The sequence below is a fragment of the Neolamprologus multifasciatus genome, chromosome 3, assembly GCF_963576455.1.
Source record: "Neolamprologus multifasciatus chromosome 3, fNeoMul1.2, whole genome shotgun sequence".
In the NCBI taxonomy this organism is placed as follows: Eukaryota; Metazoa; Chordata; class Actinopteri; order Cichliformes; family Cichlidae; genus Neolamprologus; species Neolamprologus multifasciatus.
The window spans coordinates 30442627-30463746 of NC_140441.1; the positions used below are offsets into that span (position 1 = coordinate 30442627).

The window sequence follows — 21120 nt, forward strand, 5'->3', positions numbered from 1 at the left end:
TTTTAAAGTTAATAAAATGGAAAATACCCAGATTTCTTGTATATTTTAAATTTAAAAGGGCAATTACAGTTTAAAGTTCAAGTACATTAACTAAATAACAGATATTACTTGAATACAAAACATGCTTGTGTGTGTGTTTTATTATTGACAGCATTGATCTTCCATAAATATCAGGAGTTTATTTTGTTATAAAAGGACTTCCTTCCTGTCGTCAAATGCCAGCATTTGTCTCAGCTTATAGCCTTGAACGCCTGCCTTGTTGGGTCATTTCCTGCTTTAGTTAAGAACACCATGTCTCAGAGAGAAAGGAGACTCATATTTCATATATTTGGTTTCAGGAAACACTGAACTATGTCGTCATTCTCAACTGGATTGACCCCAGGATAGGAAACAGAAACAAAACGATGTCTTTTGAGTAACATTTTATTCCCCAGTAAGTAAAAAACAAAACAAAACAATGAAAATGTAACACAGTTGAGAGATGAAATAAGAGATGTTGAGTCATGTAAAACAAACTGGATAAATCTGAAACGTCTTCGCTGTTTTTGGTATATTTAATTCACTTTGTTCGCGATGTATTCATTGGCTTTTAACCGGAAAGAAATAAGACATAAATGTGTCAGAAAGTTCTGCTGCCTTTCATGACAAACATGCAAAGTTTCTGATACAACACAAGCTGTTTGTTTGGCCGTATCTGTCATTTCAGCTTTGGGCAGCGTCTTTGCTGTACTCGAGTCTGGAAAGAGGTCGTGTTGACCACAAGTCCCTTCCAGAAGAGCTCGTCTGCCAGAAAGGCTTTGTTTCATCCATTTGATCAGGACTCCTCGTGCTCTTCGAGAAGCTTTGATCACCACACACACCATGTCTTTTCATGCCAGTAATGGCTCCATATCTCCAAACATAAAACTCTTCTTGTGATTTTTTTTCCCCCTTTGGCGTTTTAGCTCTTATTTCCGCCATGTGCCCGGCTGCAGGTTGTCATTTTTCAGCCCGTACTGCACTCAGATGGTTGTGGCTGACTTGACTTTGGAGGAGAGGACCTGCCTGAACCTCCTCTTCAGCTCCTGCATGTTGGGAGATTTGGGTCTGGCCAGGTGGAGTCCTCCTCTTCTCTTCTCCCCATTCCCTCCTCCCAGTGCCCGGATCACCTGCAGGACAGAAGACAGAGAGACTTACCAAAATGTAATCACATATGAGAACAAGTCAGTTTTGCTGCAATTTAAAACTGATGCCTGCTAAACTAATTCAAGTCAGTACTGGAAGAAAATTAAGTTTGAATGAATGTCTGAAATCAAATCTGGTTTATATTCCACTGAAGGAATGCTCAGATGTAGTCCATATATGATATTTTACGCTGGGAGGATTCAAACAAAGGCTTAGACTATGTTAAAATATGACAGAAGTTCAAACGGGTGTCCTGTTTTAAGATGACATTTAAGGGCTTATAACAATAAAATTGTTGTAAATATGTTTGCAGTTAACAGGAAACAAAAAAAGGAATAAAGTTAAGTCTAAAAGTCTTTATTACTAATGCTTATCGGGGAAACACAAAGATATTAGGCGCTACAGAAAAGGTTTAGACTCTGTCAGCACACTTTCAGGAAAAGCGACACTTTTGTGGAGAACTGATTGGTCAGAAGGTTATATTTGCAGTTACCACGACGATATATTCCAGCAAAAGGTGGGGTAAGCCTGAAGTTACCTGGCTGAATTAATGACGTTCCTCCACAGTAAGTGTAGAGGAGCACGTTCACCATATAAGCTTGATACAATGTTAGTATTGTGTTTACTGCTTATTTTAAATCCCTTAAAAGAGCTATTGCTGCTCAAAACACTGAAATATTTTCATGCATTCCTCATGTGACAATTAGCAGCACCCATACAGATCTCATATCCTGCAATCTGACAACCACTCTCCCAGACTCCATCGGAATTAAGTGAGTGTGACTTATATCACCACTACCACTTCCTGCCTTGTCATGTGAAATCTCTCAAGTGTTGTCTGTATTAGGAAAAAAAAACCTTATCCAAAAAAATACACCATTAAAACTAAACTTTAAACTTAATGAAAGCTGGAATTAAAAACCAAAACAATGACCTGAAAGACTCAAAAAGCTACAGAGAATTGCAGATTTACACAATGATTCAACAAGCCAGCGTTTGGGAATCTACTCTCTGCAGCGCCACAAAAGGAAGCAGAAAGTCTAAACATACCCAAAATGAAACAAACCACTTGGGCAAAAATTACTCCACTAGAAAAAACAAATATACAAACCAGTCTATTATGGGCTTTTTGTGATCCTTTCTGGACCAACACATGGTTTTTCTGTGTTTTCTGTATTTATGGGCATCAAGGGGAAATGAAATCCATTTTCACAGAAAGCAGAAAGTCCCACATAGTTGGTTGGACTCAGAATACACTGATAGCTAAGTCAAATTCTAGCATTTTGGACTAACAAATATCAGCAAAAACAAAGTCCCACCTCCTGACAGAGATGTAGGAAGGCAGCATGGACTCCTTCGTGGTTTTCTCTGGCTGAGACCTCAAAGTAAACTCCTCCTGTGAGCAGAAGTAACATTCAGATTAGGGTCACTCTTATCTTTAGCACAGAAATGTAATTCATTAGATATCATGCAGTATATAGTTCAGATATATCACATACTGTATATACAGGATGGGCAACACTCACAGGTCTGAGAAGTTAAATCAATAAAGGGGTCAAGATTTTTATTCATGGTCATATTTTTATGACCATGAAATTATTTACATAAAACAAAACCTGTACTTAACAAGGTAAAGAAGAGATTGGCTAAAAATAACTATAAAAAACTCTGAACTTAAACACTGAGACAGATATCGCTGTTTGTTTCTTAGCTTTTATTTACATTTATTCGACAGCATTTTGAGCCATTAGTTGTTATATTTCAACTGTAGCTGCTACTTGTTTTTATAGAGTTTAATTAGTCCACTTTCTTTTGCCTCGTCCTGTTCATTCTTGTTTCTGTGCTCCCTTGCTTCACGATAGGTATTCACATCATGTTTTACTTTGTTAGTTATTTGTCTCCTGTGTCTTGTGCTTGACTTACAGTACCCTACTCTCCTGTCTCAATGTCACTAATCGTCTTCACCTGTGTTTTGCTCCACCAGATCCTTCCACTTGTCTGATTTCCTCATGTGTATAAACAGTACAGTCCTTCCCCTTAGTTTCTGACTTAGTGTCAGTTTACCCTCGCTGTGCGTTTCTATGCAGCCTTAGTGTGCCTTTATTTGCATTTAGGACTCTTATGCCACATTACATGAAGAAATAATTTTACTCATTACTCTCCTTCTGCTTCCTTCGTATTCTCATGTGTATAAATAGTCCACTCCTTCCCCTCAGTTTTTGTATTTTTGTCATCTCTGTTTCCTCATGAACCTGGGGTGCACTTCTTTGCATTTTGGAGTCTTATCAGCCTTAATAAATGGCTTGTATTTTGTTTATCCACTCTCTAAATTTCATGGGTTATTTGAAAAAGAATATTTTATTTATGCTACCGTTGTCTACTTTCCAATTCAATCGCAGTAGTGATATGAAATTATGTTTTTTAATGATCTTAATTGCACTTTCTGGACTCCACAGTGAGATAAACATATATCGTATTAACCTTTTTTTTAAATTTGAAACTACATGAAGATTTTCAGAGGATAGATGGTGATGTTACTCTATGTTACTCAATTGATGGTGATGCTACTCAATTCTCAACACCAGCTACCACTGTGCTGGTTGATAAGATTTAGTGATTCCAATTCAATTATCGATACTGCTGGGCTGTGGTTGGCATTCATTCAGCTTTAAAATAACTCTTAGCTTAGCATTAGCAGGCTATCTGTGCAGATACTTGCAAAGAGCCAAAGTTGTGTTAGGAACATTTTGCAGCCATTTCTGTCCTGAATGTAGATTGAACTTTACTATTACACTCTCCTCCTTTTGCGCAATAAAAATAAAAGTAACGTCCATATCGATGCTGTACATGATAGACTGCACCACTATTTTCCTCCAGACCAAACTGAAAATCAGCTGATTGTAGCACAAATGCAAGCAGAACCGACAGACGTGATCAATAGGCAGACAGACTAACAATTCCAAGGAACTGTTAGTCTGTCTGAACTGCAGAAAGGTAACTGCTCCACCGGGTCATTGCAGCAGATTAGCAAGCAGTTTGCTAACTGTAGCATGGGAGATGGGTGGTCTCGTAGGGGGTCTTGCATTAAAATCTGCTGCAATGCCCCGGTTACTGCGTTCACCAAATATCAACACAATTTCGATCCGCTCCTCACGTGTTAACCTCTTCGACATGTCAATGGCTGAGAACAAAGAGAAACTTGTAAATAACTCATCAAAGAATAAAGTTACGTTGAAACCAAACACACCATTGTTTTTCTTGTGACATTACCAATCAGTTTGATGTGTCACATGGCCCTCTTCTTATTGAAAAAACAAAAGTTGTATCCAAGATGGCTGACTTCTAAATGGCCACCATGGTCACCACCCATCTTAAGGAGTTTGCCCCCTCACATATACTAATGTGCCACAAACGGGACTTTAATATCACCAACCATTCCCATGTTATTACGGTGTATCCATATAAATTGCCCACTCTGTAGATTGTGGAATGCAATGTTCTTGCAAAGTGATGGTGGCTGTAGCTCCAGAGGTAGAGCCGGACATTGACTAATCAGAAGGTTGGTGGTTTGATTCCGGCTGCTCCAGTCTGCATTCCAAAATATCATTGGGCAAGATATTAACCCCAGGCTGCTCTCTGATGCACTTGCGCATAGAAAAAGCATTTGTATGAATGGGTGAATAAAGCATGTTGTATAAAGTGTTCTGGTAGAGTAAAAGGAACCAGTCCATTTACCATTTAGTGGTAGGACATATTATGTGTTAAACATTTAGCCTTGTGATATATTTTATTGCTAGTAGAGGACATTTTTAACACATTAATGCCCACAAACTGGAGTAGTCAGGCTTCTTTTTTGAAGAAATATCTCTTTTAATTAGTAGGCAAAGGTTTGGTGGTACAGAAGTAGAAGAAACTCCCACCTAATGAAGCTGCTAATGTCTCGCCTTCATCTGCAGGCACTTGTCGGGCTCTGAGCAAGTCACTTTTGTTGCCAACCTGCAGCAGATTACAGATGACACAACAGATTAGATTATAGGATTGGGGTTAGTAGGTGTCTGGTATTGTCTGGTCTGTCTTGCACTAAAGATTGAACGAACAGAAACAGAGACATTTAGAATAAAATAACTGAAAGAAAATCACTTTTTTTCCCAGGTTGTTTCTAATGATCGCATAACTAACCAGTATAACCGGTATGTTTCCAGAGGGGTGTATACGTCTGACATGCTGGTACAGTGGCTGGATGGTTCTGTAGCTGTTGTGGTCTGTGATGGAGAAAACCAGCACATATCCATCTGCCCAGTAGATTGACCTGCAGGCCCAGTTATCATAGTGGAGGTTAGCATAGTGCACTGTGTTTAATTCAAATTCATATTCGTGTGTTTCCAGTCTTACCTATTGATCTGCTCCTGACAGTACAGACCCTCGGCATCATCCTGTAAAACACACAGTAACATTCTGTAGTTCTGCTAACAGGTACTAGAAAGGGGATCATATTCAAATCTAGAACTTAATTTGAAATTCTCCTTCACACGAAGTTCTGAATAATCAGGAACCATCGTATCTTGAAGAACTTGCAGTACCATGCAATCCTAGAGTAATAGAGAACTTTGCGCTCTCAGACTGCAGGCTTACTTCTCGTATCTAGAGTTTCTATAAGTAGAATGGGAGGCAGTGGCTTTGTCTTTCAGTCTCCCCTACTGTGCATTTAGTTTTGCTGCTATAGATCCAGATTTCCCATCATAGACTGCTCCTTCAAGCCCCTTTTTTCCATTTGTCATTATTGCATGGCCTAAGTTTTGTCTGTTTATGTTAGCTCTCTTTTCTAATTTTATTCTTCTATACAGATACAGCCTCAAAAATATGCACTCACCCCCATTAATACTTGGTTAAAGGTCTCTAGCAAGTTGTATGTCAACCAGACACTTTTTGTCATCATCAACAAATTTGTGGCATAACTCTTTCTGGATTTCTGACCAATCTTCTTGGTAGAATTCGTAGAGTTCAGTTAAATTGGTTGGTTTGATGGCACAGACGCGGCTTTTAAGCATAATCCACAAAATTGGTTTAGGTTGAGCTGTTGCAAGGCTGTTCCAGAAGTTTAATGCTAGCCTGCTTCATCCATCAAAACAAATTTTGATGTCTGTTTGGAATCATTGTTCTGCTCAGAGAATTAATTATATCCAAGTTTCAACCATCTAGTTGTTGATTTGTAATGAAGTTGAAGAACTTGGCGGTAGTCCTCCTCCATTGTTATTTAATTTACTTTGTACAATGTCTCAGTACCATTGGTATTTGGGCAGCTGCAAATTTGTCCATGGCGATGTACAACTGACTTGACTATGGAGAGTGATGTTTGTGTTCCAGCAGTTCCAGTTCATGGCAGCCTTCATGGTCCCTCGGTTTTTTCTGAACATCTGAACTAGTTTCCTGTCATTTGAGGATGATTGTTTGGACCTTTTTCCAGACCCTGGCAAAGTGTTGACACATCCAAATAACTTGTACTTATGTACAGTTGTTTGAATTGATGATCCCGGAATCTACAGTTGTTTAGAAATGGCTCCAAGAGACCTTCCCAACCTGTGAAAATCTATAATTCTTCTTCTTAGATCTTCCTTGAACTCTCCCATTGCTCTGACTGTTGCTCAGTCCAATGACTGCTGTCAAACAAATCCTTTTTATGCTGACAAAGGGAAACAATTAGTTGTAGTCAATCATCACTAACAACAAGTTAAAAGGCCTTTGTCTTGTGAAGTTAAATGGCCTGCTTTTGTATAGCGCTTTTCTAGTCCTTAAGGACCCCAAAGCGCTTTACACTACATTGAGTCATTCACCCATTGGTGATGGCAAGCTACATTGCAGCCACAGCTACAGAGGCAAGGCTGCCGAACACAATATTTGAGAATGTGTGGTTCAGAGAAAGTCCACACTCTGACCACCACCAGTAGGCAAACACGGGGTTAGTATCTTGCCCAAGGATATTTGGCATGCAGCCAGGAGGCACCCTGGGATCGAACCACCAACCTTCTGATTAGTGGCTGACCTGCTCTGCCATCTGAGCTACAGCTTACATGAATGTTTGTATATATTTGAGAATGTGTGGTTCAGAGAAAGTCCACAATAAATTCAGATTTGTACACCTAGTTCTTGTTGTTTAAAGTCATTAAAAGACCAAAGTTACAGTGACATTCTTCCGTATGCTCATGATGACTTGATTTCTGAACACAACTGTACGTGCTGCAGAATTGCATGCAACACGTCAGACCAAAAACAAAAACATCATGCCCAACACAAACAAATATAACTATTTCACACCTGTGATGTTATGATTGTTTAAAACCCATCCACTGTGATTTTCCTGTTCAAAGTGGCCAAGCACATAGTAATTGTACTAGAACGTTCATTTCCATGACTGATGCCTCCTTGTGGACACGTGCCAGCTGTTTCTGACTTTGAACTCAATCCATCAGACCACCCAATTTATTTTCTTATCTGAACTCTACCTACAAATTTACCAAGCAAAGTGTGTTTCCATTATTTGCTTTTTAAACGCCACATTTTAGAAAACACCCAATTAAAGGTTACGAAAAAGCCCTTAACTGCTTGACCTCGACACACACATTCAACACTCATGCTTCTCTCACACGTCAGTTATTTCTGTCTAATCTCTGAGAGGTGGTCCAGCCTGCCAGGAGAGACCTCCTTGCCCTCTGTTATCTCCCCCCGTGTAGGAAATGAGCAGCTCTGAAGCTTGGTTTTGTAAACAGGCTGTTGAGCAGGATAAGCTGTGTGGCACGTTGCACTCATTAAACTCATCATGTGTGAGGAGATTGTATTTGAAGTACTTCCTCATACTTCAATACCTTCCTAAAATGGCTTTGAGATAACTTCTTTTTTTTTTTTTTTTTTTTTTTTTTTAAATGGGAATATTTGGGGACTTTGGGGAGTACGAATTTTACTAAATTAGGCAATGATGCAAGAAAGAGATATCCCTTTGGAACTTTTTAAACCCACAAATCAAAGCTAGCACAGTATCAGATTTTCACTTCCAAATTATCACAGTCAAGGAAGTTCACAACGGCATATTATTGTTATATCTACTGGATATTTTAAAAAAACGAAGGAAAAGAACAAATGTCAGTCGTGTTATTGGCAAATGAATCTATAACTATGTGCACAGAGGCGGGTAACTCTAACCGTAATGGTACAAAAGCTTAGAAATAAAACAACACACTTTTAGGATATAATTGTATGTGCATCATCATCATCAGTTTTTTTCTGATTTGTTCCCCTTTATAAGTAAAACATTTGAAGAGAAGGTAGGCGAGGCTTTTGTACCTGAGATAGCCAAATAGTGGCCTCGGTAGCACGTGGAAGAACGATACACAATAATAAGTGACAATAATTACGAACTAATCAATAACAGGTTTCAGTTAAAGCCAGTGCCTTAATTTCCTGATGGTGGCTTACTTACATTTCTGACCCCATCAAGCTAACTCTAACTGATCTATGATCATTTATATACTCAGTGCTTCCTTGTGGTGTGGTTAAAGGACATTTTGACACAACATCTGAACAAAGATGTTTGCAGCAGTTTCCCAAAGTATTCTTTTTTTTCAATTTTAACATCTAGAAATAGTTTGAATAACTTTCTAAATCAAGTTTGAAACCTGTCATATCAGCCGTCTGTATGTTTCAGTTATATTTTGGTACTTTCATGCAGTTAGCATAATGCAAGCTAATCTCCAGGATGACGACATGGCTACGGTCCCCTGTTTACCTGGAGAGCGACACAGGGTGTATCCTGGATCTGAAGAGACACTTCCTCACCCTCCAGCGTGACCTTTCGGGAGTAGAGTGCCCCTGCAGACAGAGAGATTGAGGCGGATTGATGAGTGGATCAGTGGACTTTTACAGAGGGAACTCAGTCAGTGAGTACAGTCAGATGTGCAGAAACTCACCTGTATTTGCTTCATAATCACCAATGAACCTCTTGGTCAGAAACCTAACAATCAAAGCTAAAAAGAAACAAAAAGAAGAATGAGCACAGAGTTTGTAGGGCAGAATCCAAACCTCTGTTACAGAAAAATCAAATGCAGTAACCTTCTGATCTATTTAACACTTTCCCCGAGCACTGCTACATAAGTTTGATTTTCAAGACTTTAGTATCTAAACAAAAGAGTCCAAAAGTCTGAGGGGAGAAATGATTCACCAATACTCAGAATTTGAATCATCTTCTATTGGTAAATGATTGCCTCATCCACCTCTGGGTGTTTGGATTCTGAACACTGTTTTTCTAACTTTCACTGTCTTTTGGGAGTGGGAGTTTGGCTTAATATATCTATTTGGATACCACTCCATTCACTCCATCAAAGGAGAGGTTTATCTTTCTGTAGGCTACCAACAGATGACACCATGAATAATACATATAAAAAGGTCATTGGAGTGATTCAGTGACTGGATTTAAAACAATAAAGGACTCACAAGAGATATAAGCAACATAATAATGGTCCACATGCCTCAAGAAATAACTTGTAGCTTCATATTAACAACTATTGTTCTTATTTCAGAGAAAGGCATGAAATTAAAGGACCAATACTAATCAAAAGGTTCAAACTGAAAGAAAGCTTTATTAGTTTGTGTGTGCATTGATTCTTTGCTCTGAGAAACTGAAAAAAGAAAAAAAAAAAAGCACAGAGGTCCATCTCAGAGTCCAACATTTATGCCAACTGAGGCATGTAAAGTATTGACAGTACAATTAGAAAAAGACTGAACGAGTACGGACGGTTTGGAAGGGTTAAAGGGAGAAAGTGTCTTCTCTCTAAAAAGAACGTGGCAGCATGGCTTTGGCTTGCAAAGTTTCTTCTGAAAACCAAAAACAAAGTCCTTTGGACAGGCGAGATCAAAGTTTAGGTGTTTGACCATAATGCACAGAACCACGTTTGGAGAAAGCCAAACACAGCATATCAGCACAAACATCCCATTACAGCTGTCAAGTGTGATGATTTGCGCTTGTTTTGCAGCCACAGGATCACTGAGTAAATAATGACTCCTCTGTATACCAAAGGGTCGAATGTGAGGACATCTGGCTTGGGCCAAATTAGGTCACGCAACAGGACCTAAACACAGCAGCAAATCTACAACAGAATGGCTGAAAAAGAAAAGAAAGCAAAGTCCAGACCTCAACCTGGCAGAAATGCTGTGATGAGACCTTAAGAGGGCTTTGCATGAACGAATCCTTGCAGACAAGAGTCAGTCACAATTCTTCCAGTTGGAGAAATAAAGTCAACAAACAATAACTTTGTGTTATTGCTGCTAAATGCTACAAGCTATTAGATCATGCTGTCTACTTTTTTTTTTTCCACAGGCATGCATAAACTCCTATGAAACTCTGTTTTTCACACGACTGCATTTGTGTTAATGCATATGTGTGAGTTTGTTCTTCTACACCCAGTGCTGCCCTAACCATAAAAACTTCTTTGACTTCTAGAGCATCCATGTGCTGTCTGATAAAAGGTTAAATGAATAGGCTGCAGTATAACTTTAACAACATTTTGATATTTAAAAAAAAACAAAACATTGAAAGTATTTCTTATCAGCTAACAGCTTCAACATGTCATTTAATCATTGACCAGTGAGACAAGACACCTGTAAAATACTGGACATGTGGTAGCACAGCATGAGCCATTGGAGCACCCACAAATCCTGGTTCCTATATTTCCCATAATGCAACCAGGTTGCGTCTTACATTACGCCTTTTGTGTCAAGTAAAATGTTTTTGTCTTTTAACACCACAACTGTGGTTCATGACACCGATGCATCATAAAAGTGCAAGTTATAAACTCAAGTTAAGGCTCCCTTGGGGATATCACAGCGGCATCATTAGGGTGCATCATGTGGGCCACAGCTACTTTGAATGTTTACTACTAACTGATGAACTGATCATTTCTGTGGGAATCTTTAAGCTCTTCCTTCGCTTTCTCCAGCCCTCTCGCTCTCATGTTCCAATCTGAGCTTTATTATAACTGTAGCTCAGTCTCTTACCTCCAGTGAGATAAATGAGCCTCTTGTACTAAAGCTTACTCTCTGCTGCTCCCCTGGCTGATCTGTTTAGTCTGTTACTGACAGCCAGTGCTGCGCTTTCTGACTGCAGGACATCAAATGTATTCTGAGAAGCCGCCGTATGCTTAAAGATTCCTGAAATCTAAAATAAAACAATCGAACAGAAGCTGCCATTTATAGTCTTTCCTTTCCTCATGTTGGATACTTTTATTCTGAAGGGTCCCACTCAGGTAGTTACATTATAGCAATAAGTAGCTACATTTACTTTGAAGACTATACTCAGTGCCAATATTAAGCTGTTTTGTTGGGTTACTTTGAGTGGATAAGATATCCAAATTACTCCCCATTTTTGACTTTTCAAAATAAGAGTTTGAACGCACAACCAAGCACTACTTCCTAAAATATATTTTAATTTTTTTTAACTAATCTTACTATAAATAGATAAACATAGCTTCATTAACTGATGCAAATGAATAAATACATTGATAGTGGTATATATGCTTTCTATGTTTATTTTGATTTTGCTCTCTGTTAATGCCATCAACATGCCAGGTAATGCAAATGAATATTAGAATGTGTGCCTAAATCTGGCACACACAGATTTCTCCATATAATGGGTCCTTATGTTAATTAGTATCTCATGCACTTTTAACATAAAAATAAAAATACATTTGCCTAGCATGCGCTAAAATCTTTGCTGCTCATCAGTTGTTTTTGTCTAAAATGCTTGAGTAAAGTTATCAGTGCATGGCTTTTAATTATCAATAAATACTTTTTGATTCGTAGAGTTTCTGTGAAATTATTTAGATACTTCAACTACAACTTAATATACTCATTAAGAGCCGTTAAAGTGGACGGAAATGAGTTAAATTGATCATGTAAACAATGGGATTTGTCGCCCCCTGGCGATCATTACCGGTATGCATTTTCGGCAGGCATTTGCGAATATTTCTACCTTAATTAATCAGGATATTTTAATTAGAACGGACCGTGCAGGATTGTTCATAGTCGTCATGTTAAAATCCAAGAAATCCCAGCCACAGTTTTCCCAGAGTAGTTCCCCACAACGCCTCAAATCATCTTTAGTTCCCGTGCAAAACTTCCCGCATTCATTTGAATCCTAATTTCACAATTCAACCTGTATAATCCCCCCTCCATTCCTCCCCGTACCGGTTTTCCCGACGTTGCTCGCTCCCAGCACCACAATCTTCACCGTCTTGTTGGGCACGCAGTCCAGCAGGGGGTACTCCGGTATGGGGACCAGCAGAAAGTTGCCAGACCCGCTGCTGTTCATGGTTCCCGGTGCAGGGTCGCCAGTCAGCCGCATTTAGCTCCCCTCTGCCCTCAGCTCAGCTCTGCTCTCACTAGAAAAATAAAAAACAAATCCCTGGACCCAGAGAGAGGAAAAATTACTCCAGCGCGCACATAATATCTCTGTAGAGAGGACACCGGACCTCCTGAGGTAGCCTGTGGATTATTCACGCTTCTAGCAGCTTTAAACGTGTTGTGAAATTACCATAGAAAAACGATTTTATCCGGGGGGAAAAAATCCAAATTATCTTCCAAGTATCCCAGTTCCAGTTCAAAGTTTTCCTCCACTGAGTGAAAAGCTTCGTGGATCCTTTTCACTCACTTCACAAACAGGCATCCCTGCCCTCTTTTGACGTCTGAAACAAATAAAAAAGAGAAAAGGATTCCGATCCGCAGCGATTCCAGATGCCTCTGACTGAGAGCAGAAAGAGGCAGAGAGGGAGGGATGTAGACTTTGAACCGTCCCCTATAATATTCCCGTGAGACCGGTCTAAATCGAGCTCCACTTCCCGGCCTGGAATCAGACATCCTGAAGCTTCTGGGAGTTGATAAAACTCGTGATTAGTAAGCAACGAAGCTGCAAAACAAACATGCAGAGCAAAACGAGGGCCTGTGAGCCAAATACTAATATTAATAATAAAAATGTCTCCTTAGCTCATTCACACGTTCTACTTTTGTGCTTTCATTGTGTTGGAAGACAGTTTCTGTATTAATCACGTGACCTTTCCAAGGAGATTTTATTTTTTAACATTTCTGATTTGCACAGATAGACAGATTCAGTTGTAGTACAAAGTTTTGATCGGCATTTTCTCCCTTTTAAAAATGTTATGTATTCATTTATTCATGAGAATTTTTAAGCCCTCTACTGTTCACCTGTTTGTTCTTCCATCTTCCCAGAGACTTTATTTTTGCCATTGTTTGACATATATTTTATCTTCATAGTTGAGTCCAAAATCAAAACCCACTAGCCACCAAGGTGTTACTAATAAACATATAACTGAGTGAATTTTTTTCTAGGAACCCAAACAAAAAATTAAAAATGTAAAAGCTTTGTAAAAGACACTTTATCGGGTTTAAAACTTATGTAAATACAGCAAAAAGTCAAGAGTTTATCTTAAAATTATTGTAATTTCGGTTCACACCCCTGTCGTAGATTTAAAAAAAAAAACATTTTAATACATTTTTGATTGTTAAAGATAGTCGCCATCACATTGAACACTCATTCAGTTTCACACAAGTCTTTCAGAAGCTTTTAAAAATGTTCAAAATGTACTTTGCCCAACTTTACAATGGTTACACGTGTTTATTTTGTTTGTAATTTCAATATTTATTTTTAAATCTTTGCTTAAATATACAATTGACATGATAATTTAAGCTATTAAAAATGCAATAGCTGAGAAAAAAGCTTTTACGATTGTCTGTTTAAAATAGATGTAATACTTTTATTTATAGATTAAGACACAACTGTGACAAATAACTACTCAGAACCACAGAAATGTTTTTAATAATATTTTAGATTTTTTAAACACATATTTGTAATGTTTGTTTTATATATAGGGTAACAGGGTTGAAAATAAGTGCTCGTATTAGATGCTAGCAGTGGGATGTAATGAAAGGCATTTTATTTCATTTTAAACAAAAAACAACCCACACGCTTTTTATTCCTCCAGCGGAACTGACACGGGAAGCACCGCCCGCCAAATACAACCTCATGCACAGAATCCAACTATCCCCGAGTGGACGGCAGCGAAGTCAGACGGCGACTCTAGAACCGGAAAACCACGGGTGTTTAACCTTCAAAATAAAATAAGAGTGTCAGTAGATTAACTCCTGACAGGATTTTAGTTTTCTTGAGTTGTGAGAAATAATTAGTGTAACTACAATATAAATTAGTTAACTTGTCTAATTATGTGATTGCATCAAGTCTTGCAAATTTGTTATTCACACATCACTGTTTCAACAGTCGGGACCAAACCTTTAACAAAGAAACACAAACTAACTGGAAACCATAAAACAGCTCCACAACATGGTTTTGTCTGCAAGCCTCTCCTTTGTCATTCTCCAAGCCCTCATCCAGATCACTCATTATAGTTCAGTATAGATTTTACAAGTCCACCCTTAAATCACTCTTTATCAAGCTCTTGGTGTAACTATAGTCGGTTTTACGACTTTCATTTTTGGTCTCATTTAAGTCTTCTCTTTCATATTCTAGTTTTTTTTATTAATCATTTAATAATCAGGATCCCTGTGTGAGACAATGTGGGTCAGATGTTATATATTACCAAAACAAACACAAAGTATCCAGAAAATATGGAAAAGTCAAATGTGGCGTATTAGATTTTTAGTGGAATTTTTTTCAACTTAAAAAATATCTACTGATGTTGATGCCAGCGGTAAGAGGAGAACAGCCAGACTGCTTCGAGCTGATAATAATGCATAGTAACTCAAGTACCTGTTCATTACAGCCAAAGTATGCAGAAGAACATCTCTGAACAGCAGCAGAAGACCACACCAGGTGTTGCCTTGTCTGATAAATCTCGATGACTGTTGCCATATTTGGATGGTAGCATCAGAATTTGGTGTAAAGAACATGAAAGCATGGATCCATCCTGCCTTGTGTTAACAGTTCAACCTGGTGATGTGGGTTTAATAGTGTAGCAGGATATTTTCTTGTCACACTTTAGCACCAACTAACAACCATTTAAACACCACAGCCTATCTGAGTGAATCCAACATAAATTTACATTTGTGCATCCAACTCTTGTTTTTAGAAGTCAGGGAAGCTGGAGTGCCCAGCGAGAACCCACGCAAACTGTACACCCGGAGAGAAACCATGCAAACTCCACACAGAAAGATGGTGGATTTGAACCCAGCACCTTGCTGTGAGGCAAGAGTGCTAACCATCGTCTCATCCTGCTGCTCCTACATATAATTAATAAACAATCATTTTATATTATTATGAATGCAATTTGCACTAGTATCTAGCGCAATCTCAGTCTTACTATTCTATTTGTTTTTATTATAAATACAATTTTCGCTCCCTCTCACAGCATAAAGCCCCTGCTATGTACCTGTGGCACTCTTACTTTTACTAACTATGGTGGTTATTTCTACTAGACTGTACTATTTTTTTTTATCCTACTACTGTCCTCATTTTCCCTCAATAGAGTCTAGCAGCTAGCTAACTTGATAGCTAGCTACTACTGTACAATGATAGGAAAAAGAACAGCTCTAAAAGACATTATTTAAAGCTTTCAAATGGCCAGTGAAAGTCATGCCCAAGAACAAAATAAAACTTTTGACCACACCTGTAAACCCGCTTAACAGTGAAGGATACGTTAAGCCATTTTATTTTGAAAATCAACCCCCTCCCCGGAAGCGCCCTCTGTCGGTCCGTGTACTCTGACAGGTTTATCAAACAGGGGCAGAAAGCTCTCTCGGAACTCTGCAGCCGCAGCGGCTCTGATTATTTCACCATCGGGGTTCGGTCCAACATGGCGGCTTACGGATGGAAATACTGATGACAGTCCGAAAGATCGCCTCGATTTGTACGATGGTAAGAAGCCGAATCCGATGCTTTTATCCGCGGGGCGTGAATGCGCTGCGCCTCTGTCCGGTCCCCCCTCCCAGGGACGCTAGGCTAGTAGCTGCTCCGCTAGCCTGTTCGCTAACCTCACAGACAGGACAACATAATTAAAAGAAGAAAAAAACATCAGTCAGTCAGGTTTTCTCGGGAAAGTTGTAGAGCCTGCGAGGAGCATCAGTTCACAAGTGCTTACCCTGCACCTCTGTGTGGAAAGAGGAGAGGAGCTTCATGGGGAAACAAAGCGTGTTTTAACAGCCAGCCTCGGTTTGTTTACGCGGAGAAGGGCGAAAACTAGCTAGCCTAGCATGCTAGCTCTCACGGCAGCAGTCTCTGGACTCGTCTGGATAAAATTTACGGGCTTTCAAAATGACAAAGTTGTTGTTGCACCATTGCGTATGTAAGTCAAAGGTGTGATAGGCAGACAATGGGCGGATGTAAACAGCTCAGCCAGCTGACTGCTGCCTGTTCGTGTGTAACTGGTGGAAAATTTCCAGCAGTTCCTGTCATGGGATACACCCGGGATGCCCCCCCCAACCCCCACCGTGGACCTGCTAATAGTTCGGCTTTACTTCTATAAAAAATAAAGAAGCCTTCAGCAAGGCAGAAGAGTCCGGACAGTTTAAAGGAAACCAAAGTTGTTGGGTGTGACTGTGCATTTTCTTTTTGCTTTTTTATACCTCCCTCTTTATCAGATCTGGAGCCATGTTTACATTTGCACATGTAATGCCTTGTAAGGAGTTAAATAAGATTTCCCCAGACACACTCCATTCGTTAAAGAGAAGCTGAAGGTAAAAACGTGAGACATTAACACTGCCTGGTTTCCTGTTAATGTGACCAGCTCTGCGTTTGCTTCAAGCTTAACCTCTGACTGTAACTTGTCCTGTTTGCATGTGCTGCACCTTTCAGAGGAGGACAGATGGTGATGCAGATGCTTTGGAGAAGCCTGCTGCAGTCTTTGTCATTCATTTGTTCCAATGTGTAAGCTCTTATCCAGTGTTTTGTAACAGCCCAGCATCTACAAGACAGAAAAAAAATAGTTTGATTCGTCTCTGCTACCTTTGCGGGCTACGAGGTGCTGGCCGGATGGTGCTTGTTTCCACAGAAAGTTGATTTGGTCGTATGGAAAGTGCGAAAGCCACAAACAAAAGCTGCACAAGCCACAGCGGGGCACGGCCGAATTCAAGCGTTCGTCTGCCTTTGACGTGTGAGGCGGTGGACCTTTGCAGGGTTCAGAGCGTTGGTGTTTCCACAACAGAACAGTGAAGTGCATCTTTGAAACAAACTGCCTTTGCTTCCATTGAAGGTGGATTTGTAATTTTAAAAGTAGAAGCTTAAATTACTAGTGGTTTACACATTCACCTGACAAGCAAAAGATCCTCTGGTTTGATCCAAAGAGGGACCATAAATCCCCCTCTGTGGTTGTGCGTCCATTCGGGGGGGGGGAAATCAGCCAAATTAACACGCAAGGCTACAGAGGCCTAATTGTGAATAAGGGAGCAGCTGAGAGTAGCACTATGTGGCCAGAGTATCGGGAAATTTCAAAAGAAAAATAATTACTTAATCTAACCTTAACTGAACCAGGATAATATGGTGTGAGATTTAAAAAAAGAAAAAAAAATCCTGTCCAATTCATGGCAGTTGCATAGACTAGTAACACGCATGAACATGTACACAGCTAAGCTCCACGCGACGAAGCCAATGTAAATCATTGTCTCAGGCCAACAAACATGGTTAGTAATAACTGAACCAAACTGTAAAGTTTCAGTTTAGTTTATTGAGATTTCAATTAAAATAAAACCTCAAACATGAAATTATATAAAATAGTTATTTGTGAAATTGAATTCCTCAGAATTTATCCTCAAAGTTTACAGAGTTGGGCTTAACCAGGCAGCGTCAGGGTTAACCCTGGGTTAGCCTACATCACTATGGTAACAGATAGTTCGAGATTAGAGATCAACAGGTATGCCATGACCGCCTGCTGACTTGTCAATAGTAAGTAAATAACGTTACTCGGATTGTTGCACTGTTTGGTAGTACAGGACCCTGGTCCACCTTAATCCACCTTAAAAGTGTATTCAGGGAGAGCAGCTGCTTGAGGTCTAGTAGGTAGATATAGATATATTTGTAGTTCAGTGTAAACTTTGAGGAAAGACAGAAGAAATGAGTCTCGTTGTCATGCTTTATAAGAAAAGATGGGAGCAGATAAAACCTGTTATTATACACTCATTCCCAAAGTTACATTCCAATCAGTCATGCTTACATGCCTGGTCACCACTCAAACACTAATTTTGAGCTGGGAAGATTACAAAAAATCCTGATCATGTTACTTGAATAACATCTGATCGTTGCCTCGCCTGGTTTCCTGTCACTGTGCGCTTGTCCAGCAGAAATAAAGGAAAGAAGCTTCATTTTCTTTTAAAACGCAGCAGACGGACTCGAGTTATTTCGGAGCACGGGGGCAGGAAAAGGGCAGACAGACTAATGCTTTCCTAGCATCCTCTCGACCGATCGTCATGATTAACAAACCCAATCGGTGTCTGACAAAACAGCCACTTAAGAGTTTCCACTCGCGCTGTTTTCTAACAGCCTTTCGTGCTGCCCCGACTTCACTTCAACTTTCATTTCCACCAGTGCAGGAAGTGCAGCTCGTTTCGGAATCGGCATAAACCAAAAAAAGAAAGCATGAGTTAATTAAAATGTGTGATTTCAGAGCACGCTTAGACCGTCTCACTCTGCACGCAGATGTTTGCTGTCGTCTTTGTTTGCCTTTCTGAGATCAGTGAGCTTGTTTTTGTTTACAGCCCCGTGCTGCTCGGAGGTCGTGTTTGTCTGTGACTTTACAAAGCGTTCGCAGCATCACCATCTTCATCATCATCATCATGCCCCTCGCCTCGCACTGGTTCTCCCTGCTGGTGTAATTTAATCCTCGGTTTCTAGCAGGACTGCAGGGTTATATGTCAGTGTTATTCAGAAGTGTTTTTATTGCACTGTCACGTAAACACAGCCCTGCTTTCACATCCACGCTGTGCTACAAATCTGTCAAAATGCACTTCACATAAATGCAGTGCTTCTTTTAAAAAAACATTTATTCTACTGCAGCTCAAACACAAAACAAAATCAACAGGGCAGTGCTTTCACTTTATGTTACGTTACTTTAAACTTCTTTGCAGGCTTGCCCTGAGTGGAAGTATAGAAGCAAAATGCACTGCAAAGAAAACAGCTCAGCTCTCAACGGGGGTAAAAAAAAGTCATGTTGAATATCTATAATATGATATGGACTCAGTAATGTGTGAGGAATGGAAGGATGCCACATCAGGATCAACCTACAGAAAACTGTGGGGTGGTAGAGTTGTGTAAGGACGTCAGGCTCTCAGGCCACCCTCATGAAGTCTGTTTCATTTTGTAGCTCTGGAAGTGCTCATTCTGCTCATTCTCGCAATGGCCGTCCTGGAGGAATTAGACTACCTGTGTGACCTCTGTAGGGTCCAGTTATGGCCTGATGACGATGGGGGTTCAAATTTGATTAATTGTGGGACTAATGTTTCAGTCACGTTAGAGCTATAAAAACAGGACTACAGCCTCAATGCAACAATAGAAATCGGTGGTTGCTCAGCAATTGAAAACAGTTCTAGTGACTAGAGGTGTGGAACACCCTCAGCTTGTGGGTCACCACTTTCAGTCACAGAGCAGTTGCACAGCAGGTCTCCTGGTTTTAGGCAACTTGTCTCCAAACAGATTCAGGCAGTCACTCTCAGACCGATTGAGTCTGCGAATAATTGCTGTCTAATTGACAAACACAGCAGTCAGCCTGATTCCGCTGTGCCAGTGCAGTAGTGGGTTTGACTCGACCAGTTTGCAGCTGGTTTTCTTCTGGTTATGCTGCCATGAGCTTATGTAATTTTTGTGGTTAAGTTGTCGTTGCAGAAGCTACGTCACAATTCTTGGAGGGATTTTTAAAAATGTTTTAAATTTCTGCCTTAAATCTGTGACGTTCTGATCAGACTCGTTTGCACTAGTTTGTTAACTGACATTAAGTTTTGAGCAGCTGTGACACAATCAGTCCAAGGGTCAACTCACCCCCGTTCAGTCACAAACTGATGGCAATAAAATAAGACTGCTATCTTGATGAATAAAAGCTGCTTTGACGACCCAGTCTGTGTAACAAATACTTCAGAGGAAACGAGACTGCTTTTTGCACACATTGGGAATAATTGTGGTCATGTGTCTGTGTCTTTGAGCCTAAAGTCCCGAGTTCTCAGTGTCAAGAAGCCATCTTCTCTTTTTACCTGGCTAGATCGCCATGGTAACTAATGCTGAACACATAAACTGGACCGCAGCAGGTTATGTTCAAGTCATGCAACACTATCCCTTTAGATTGATGGAATGTGTTGCCCTCACTTTAGTCAGCTTTCACATTTTGGGTATCAATAAAATTGCTTTTCAGCCTGTTTTTAAACGGTTACATATATGTAGATGTGATTAATGGGGCTCGTCAGTGTGCAGAGGAAAATAAAATGCAGAAACCGAGGATGTGAAGTGAAAAACACAGCTGCAGCGAGCAGATGGCTGAAAGTCCAGCAGAGCAGAGAGAAAACAGAGCAGGAAAAACTGGAAACTTTGAGGAGGAAATTAGGACAAAGGAAGTTTAATGGATCATTTTTCATTAAAACAAGAACACTGACTGCAAGTTGTTACACATCCAAAATAATATGAAAATGTTCAGGAAAAAATAAATAAAACAGTCATTCTTTTCCTTGTTTTAATTCTTTTCTTGCAGGGCGCCAATGCCTCTGCCTTGGAAAAGGAGATTGGACCGGAACAGTTTCCCGTAAATGAACACTACTTTGGCTTGGTTAATGTAAGTATCTGGTGGTGGCCGTGCACCTGTTTACGTGCTGCAGACTGCAGAGCACAGCCAGCAGCTACTAATCATGTCCGTCTGTTTGAAGATTCACACCGGATGTTTAGTTGTCAGGCCACTTCTTTAGTACTGCCGTGGC

General features: G+C 39.9%; 2 protein-coding genes across 2 annotated transcripts in view; one reads left to right on the forward strand and one right to left on the reverse strand.

The window, feature by feature from the left end:
- Positions 1 to 409: 409 nt before the first annotated feature.
- rasl11a (RAS-like, family 11, member A) lies at positions 410 to 13211 on the reverse strand. The gene is made up of 9 exons (XM_085140088.1): positions 12740 to 13211; positions 12394 to 12610; positions 9123 to 9179; positions 8942 to 9024; positions 5557 to 5597; positions 5344 to 5473; positions 5085 to 5160; positions 2484 to 2560; positions 410 to 1148 (listed from the first exon to the last, which is right to left on the reverse strand). The coding sequence occupies exons 2-9, from the start codon at positions 12548 to 12550 to the stop codon at positions 1002 to 1004; spliced, it is 768 nt and encodes a 255-aa protein (XP_084996214.1). The 5' UTR covers positions 12551 to 12610; positions 12740 to 13211; the 3' UTR covers positions 410 to 1001.
- A 2704-nt stretch (positions 13212 to 15915) lies between these two features.
- Positions 15916 to 21120, forward strand: part of usp12b (ubiquitin specific peptidase 12b) — a 28140-nt gene continuing 22935 nt past the window's right edge. Inside the window, exons 1-2 of the mRNA XM_085140076.1 lie at positions 15916 to 16090; positions 20898 to 20978. Of these exons, the coding sequence (XP_084996202.1) occupies positions 16043 to 16090; positions 20898 to 20978 (129 nt within the window). The 5' untranslated portion in view covers positions 15916 to 16042. The remainder of the gene's footprint in view (positions 16091 to 20897; positions 20979 to 21120) is intronic.

Coding starts and splice junctions, on each gene's coding strand:
- rasl11a (XM_085140088.1), bottom strand. CDS start 12,550: ATGCGGCTGACTGGCGACCCTGCACCGGGAACCATGAACAGCAGCGGG. Junction 9,025..9,122: donor TGATTATGAAGCAAATACAG/GTGAGTTTCTGC, acceptor CTCTGTCTGCAG/GGGCACTCTACTCCCGAAAG. Junction 5,474..5,556: donor TGTCAGGAGCAGATCAATAG/GTAAGACTGGAA, acceptor CTGGGCCTGCAG/GTCAATCTACTGGGCAGATG.